General features: G+C 43.7%; 1 protein-coding gene across 1 annotated transcript in view; it reads right to left on the bottom strand.

Moving 5' to 3' along the window:
- Window positions 1–4579, bottom strand: part of sdr42e2 (short chain dehydrogenase/reductase family 42E, member 2) — an 11443-nt gene extending 6864 nt beyond the window's left edge. The window contains exons 1-5 of the mRNA XM_035525586.1: window positions 4214–4579; window positions 3420–3515; window positions 2854–2911; window positions 2539–2657; window positions 1–49 (exon numbers count right to left, since the gene is read on the bottom strand). The exon at window positions 1–49 is cut by the window's left edge and continues 27 nt beyond it. Of these exons, the coding sequence (XP_035381479.1) occupies window positions 1–49; window positions 2539–2657; window positions 2854–2911; window positions 3420–3515; window positions 4214–4579 (688 nt within the window). The remainder of the gene's footprint in view (window positions 50–2538; window positions 2658–2853; window positions 2912–3419; window positions 3516–4213) is intronic.
- Window positions 4580–6115: the final 1536 nt, after the last annotated feature.

Below are 6115 nucleotides of genomic sequence, written 5' to 3' on the forward strand. Positions count from 1 at the left end.
TGACCATGTGCTCCGCAACGGCTTTTGTTCTGGAGTAGTGGTCTATGTGCTAAGACAACACAAAGCAAAGTACAGTTAGTTTCTGCTTCTAATCTAAATTCTGTCATTAAAAACCAAGTCATTTGAAATTAAATGAACTTTTATTCAAGTAACATTTTCTTCAGCAGCTGTCTTGCAGTCTTCAAACACGGACCGAAGACCCGTCTTGTGGAATATTTAAATGAGCACTGACCCTGCTCCTATGTTGACTAACTGAAACTAGTACATATTGTGGGGTACTGCTTATTACTATGATTCTAGGGTACAATGTTTATTGCACTTATTATTGTCTGATATAGAGCGCTTATGTATTTAGCCCTTCTAGGCATCAGTACTGATCCCTGTAGTATTCTGCAGTATTCTAGTTTATTGGTATCTTGGACTCTAGCCCACTCTACTGGGATGCATTTTGATTAAATGACAAAGCACTTTTGTAAGTCACTCTGGATAAGAGCATCTGCTAAATGCTATAAATGTAAATAATCATTTTCCTGCCCACTTTGTTTTGTCTTGTGCCACATGTGGCTGTTAAATTCTGTTTCAGAAATTGAACAGGCATTGTAGGCCCTAGTTATCTGACATTCACCCTCCAATGAAAGTCACTATGTGTCAGTCAAAAAATGATTGACAGTGTCACCCGCTGCCACACGCTGTTCAAGCTAGGCGCGTGTTCATTACGGAGTGGATAACTTGTGTAGAACTCGGGGCAGCACACATGCATAAGAGGTGTCAGGTGGGCTCAGTCCATCTCGTTAACCTTCCCTAAGCCCTCTCACCCAGGGTTCAGGGAGTCTAGACTTGTGCGTATCCGCCGTGGCAGATCGTATGGCACTTTGACTGCTGCAGATGGCGTTGCAGAAACTATGCACGCTGTTTTCCACAATAAGCTTCCAATCTGAGAAACATTTCCTGTACTACATGACCCACCACTGTACTACATTACCCATCATCACTGCACTACATTACCCATCATCACTGCACTACATTACCCATCATCACTGTACTACATTACCCATCATCACACTACATTACCCATCATCACTGCACTACATTACCCATCATCACACTACATTACCCATCATCACTGTACTACATTACCCATCACTGTACTACATTACCCATCATCACACGACATTACCCATCATCACTGTACTACATTACCCATCATCACACGACATTACCCATCATCACTGTACTACATTACCCATCACTGTACTACATTACCCATCATCACACGACATTACTCATCACTGTACTACATTACCCATCATCACACGACATTACCCATCATCACTGTACTACATTACCCATCACTGTACTACATTACCCATCATCACACGACATTACCCATCACTGTACTACATTACCCATCATCACACGACATTACCCATCATCACTGTACTACATTACCCATCACTGTACTACATTACCCATCATCACACGACATTACCCATCATCACTGTACTACATTACCCATCATCACACGACATTACCCATCATCACTGTACTACATTACCCATCACTGTACTACATTACCCATCATCACACGACATTACCCATCATCACTGTACTACATTACCCATCATCACACGACATTACCCATCACTGTACTACATTACCCTTCATCACACTACATTACCCATCACTGCACTACATTACCCATCATCACACTACATTACCCATCACTGTACTACATTACCCATCATCACACGACATTACCCATCATCACTGTACTACATTACCCATCACACTACATTACCCATCACTGTACTACATTACCCTTCATCACACTACATTACCCATCACTGCGCTACATTACCCATCATCACATTACATTACCCATCACTGTACTACATTACCCATCATCACACTACATTACCCATCACTGCACTACATTACCCATCATCACATTATATTACCCATCACTGCACTACATTACCCATCACTGTACATTACCCATCACTGTACTACTTTACCCATCATCACACTACATTACCCATCACTGCACTACATTACCCATCATCACATTATATTACCCATCACTGCACTACTTTACCCATCACTGTACATTACCCATCACTGCACTACATTACCCATCACTGTACTACATTACCCATCACTGTACATTACCCATCACTGCACTACATTACCCATCACTGCACTACATTACCCATCACTGCACTACATTACCCATCATCACATTACATTACCCATCACTGCACTACATTACCCATCACTGCACTACATTACCCATCACTGTACATTACCCATCACCGTTAACATGCTTAATAGGTAGGCAGAAAGTTCCCAGCAGGATAAACAGAGTTAGAATTAGTTGGCTATGATGTGACTGAAATTGATAGTGTTTGTTTAAACTACACTACAATAACTGACACATACAGGGCAGCTAATCCCTCTGAGCATGAGTGAAGTAGGTACCTCTGACCACTGCATGTCAGTAGTGCATGACACTAGCCATTTGCTGTCCCCGTCTCTCACCATGTCCAGGGGGACGCAGGGTGCGGAGTCTTCATCGCCGTCCTCAATAGGCTTGCCTGCGAACACCACGTTCACCGTGCTGGTATAGACCATCCTGGAGATCCCCTGCTCACAGCACACTGTGGGACACATTCACGCAGTCCCACACCTTCAGTGAGCTGGTGTCAGCGAGGTGCAGTCGTAACTGAAGGAGCGAGTGACTGAAATTGCACTAACAGTGTTAGGGAAACTTACTGGCTGAGAGGATCTTTTGATTTTGATTGGTTAAGACTGCGGGAAATCTAAAGGGGGGGACGGGCTGGGGGTGTGGCTTACCGTTTATTACATTGTTCGTGCCGCCTATGTTGACGGATTCCACCAGCTCTTTCCTCAGCTAAAGGGTCGAGGCAATAGGAACAGAACAGCTCTCACACACATTCATAAGCGTATTGAAATCGCGCGGAGAACCGGAGCAATTACTCCTCTGAGCCCAAGCCTACAGTTCGGCACGTTCCAGGTCTACCCATGGGGCATCTTCCCAGGACCTCAGAAAACCCTGAGTCAGCCGGGACAGGTTTGTCAAATTAGAGTTGGAAGAAAACTCTGCTGGACTGTAGGTATGCAGGCACATACCGAGGAACATTTACGCACAAAGAATAAGTGAATTGAATACTAAATGAATTAACTAAATGAATTAGTCAAATAATAATAATTGCTTAGAATTATATTACAGTACAGATCAGTAGGTCCTACAGACCATGACAGAGCCTTAAAACCTTTATAAAAAGATTATATTTTGAAACAACATATTAGACAGGGCAGAGTTCTCACACAGAAGTCTCGCTAAGACACGTTCCTAATGATTGGAGCGTCAGCAGAACTGGGCACTGCTGTCTACTGACCTGTTCTGGACCAGACATTCCACAGGAAGCAGTGTGGAACACACAGTCCACTTCAGCACAAGCCTTATACAGGGTGTCATAGTCCCGGATATCACCCTACACATACAGAAGACACAAGCTCGCTCAGATGGTCTGGCCAGCTAGGCATTCCAGTGTGTTAACTGAAGAGTGCTATTTAAATATATTATTATAAATATATTATTATAATATATTTAAATATATTACATTTAAAAATATTATTATTGATAACAACAATGATAATAATATTAACAACTATAATAATAGATGTGCACAAAAAAGTACAAATGCAAGATTTGTAAGCAAACAATCAAACAATAAAATTAAGCCAGAGCAGAAATCAATCAGATGTGAGCAAGCCAAGGGAGACAGTGGCAAGGAAAAACTCCCCAGAGCATGAGGAAGAAACCTGGAGAGGAACCAAGACTCAAAGGGGGCCCCATCCTCCTCTGGCCACCAAGGTGTTATTGTCCTTGCCTCCTCTCCTAACGGAAAAGGAGCTACTGAACTCCATGACTACACATCCACGAGACGCACTTTAGTCCCTACTGATGACACCTGAGTGTCTCTGCAGCTGTACTAGGACAAGCAAACGGTGCGTAGGAAACTTGAGGCTGGAGGCCAGATGCTCTCAGATGATCATCCTACTCCACACCTGCTGCCCGGATGTTTCTGTGTCATCCAGCTGCAAGGCCCCGTACACAACCGCCCTCATTCCCACCCCACCCCACCCCCACCGCCGAGAGCCGCCCTTCAGCGAGGCCGCCCCACCCTACCTGCAGGAAGATGACTCCTTCTGGGACCTCCCAGTACGGCTTGTGAAGGTCCATCAGAATGACGCTGGTCCCTCGCCTGGCCAGAGCTCTCCCCAGCCTGAAGCCAAAGAATCCGCCGCCCCCTGTTACCAGCGCCTTCTCTCTGGCCCTCCGCGGCTGCTGGGAGCTCTCCAGCCTGGGGGAGGCCACACTGCACCAGGCGCCCACGGCCCCGCTGGCTCTGTGCCGGACCGGGACAGCCGTGCCGCGGCCCCGCGTCCGGCTGCCTGGATCGTTGGTCTGCACGCGGCGGCCGCTAGTGTCTGGCTCCAGCAGGCACGCGCAGGTCAGCTGATTGGCGACACACGGGGAGCCGTTCTCCTTCATAACGCACTGTCTGGTTCAGATGCCTCCTCCGTGGGCAGCCTGCACGGAGGTGAGCACTGTGAAATGGATCTGCTGGAGAGAACACTGCAAGAGTGCATAATTTATTCCCAATAGTGATGTGAAGGAAGCCAAACCTTTCCTACACACTGGTCAGCCAGTTGAGACCAGTGCCTTAACCTGCTTCCAAAATAAATTAAATTCACTCATGTTAGGAATTCAATCAGCCCTTTTAGGGTATTTATGAAAAGGCAGTGGTAGCTCAGTGGTTAAGGTACATGAGTAGTAATCAGAAGGTTGCCAGTTAAAATCCCACCACAGCCAGGTTGCCACTGCTGGGGCCCTGGGCAAGGCCCTTATCCCTCAGCTGCTGTGTTCAGTCAGAATTGTAAGTCGCTTTGGTTAAAAGCGTCAGCTACATGCCGTAACGTAATGAGAACACGACGCACAATGATACTATAATTCCCTGTCCTCTCTACTTTCTTACATAAACGTATAATGGCAGTATAAACAAGCCAGTTTTCATACAGGAAAGCGAGGCAGAGAAAGCTGACTGATATCATTTTAACGGGTAAAGACTGTGAGCTGAGAGAGGAACGTAACGCGCATACAGTCAGCGCACATTTCTGCCCTGAACTAATATGTTAAGTGTAGTCATAATCTTAAAGGTATTGACTGTAATGATCAAGGAAAGTGTGGAAGGAGTGAGAACACTTACATTAAAGTACTTAAATTAAAGTTCTCCTCAGAGAACACAGTTGTGTAAAAGTACTGTGTGGTTTTTTTTTTCTGTCCAGTGGGCACATTTACGCATTTATTTGTCTTTTACTGGTTTCCAATCCGTCTGTTTAAATGTTAGTGACAAGGTATTATAGAAATGATATAAAACCTAATTATTTGTAGTTAATTATTTATTATTTCTTTAGTTAATTATTAACTTTTCACTTCCCTCAAAATGTATATTTAAGTGGAAATAATTGTCGATACTGCGTAGAATATGTCCTAGTTCTTGGTAGTGGTACCTGAGAAGTGGTAGAGTTCATCCGTAACCCCAAAATTGGCATCCTTTTTTCTTAAAAAACAAAACAAAAAAAACTAGGAATCGCAATGTCATAGGCTATAAGAAAAGGAACCCTGAACCGTGTTTCTGAAATTTCGAACCATGACCCTTGTAAACCTTCCCAACAAGAGAAAATAAAGGAGACAGTTATAACCTCTAATAACCTTGTATGGTTGCTAGTTGTATAATCACACGCCTGATTAAATTGTTTATATTTCGAGTGTGGCGAAGTCTAATTCCTAGTGAATTAATAGTGAATTAATGATACTATGAACATATCTAAATTTCATAATGTCATAGTAAATTATTTAATAAATGTAATAATTTAATAATTCAGTGAAATTCACTGCCAACATTGGATTCAAAGAGAGCGCATAGTTCCGCTTGACTAATTGATAACATTTAAATTAACGGTAAATACAGATTCACCTGTCCAGTCTGAGTAGATTAATATATCCAGCAGTGAGAGGAACTGCAGG

This window comes from Electrophorus electricus, chromosome 6, assembly GCF_041902795.1.
Source record: "Electrophorus electricus isolate QZ-2024a chromosome 6, ASM4190279v1, whole genome shotgun sequence".
In the NCBI taxonomy this organism is placed as follows: Eukaryota; Metazoa; Chordata; class Actinopteri; order Gymnotiformes; family Gymnotidae; genus Electrophorus; species Electrophorus electricus.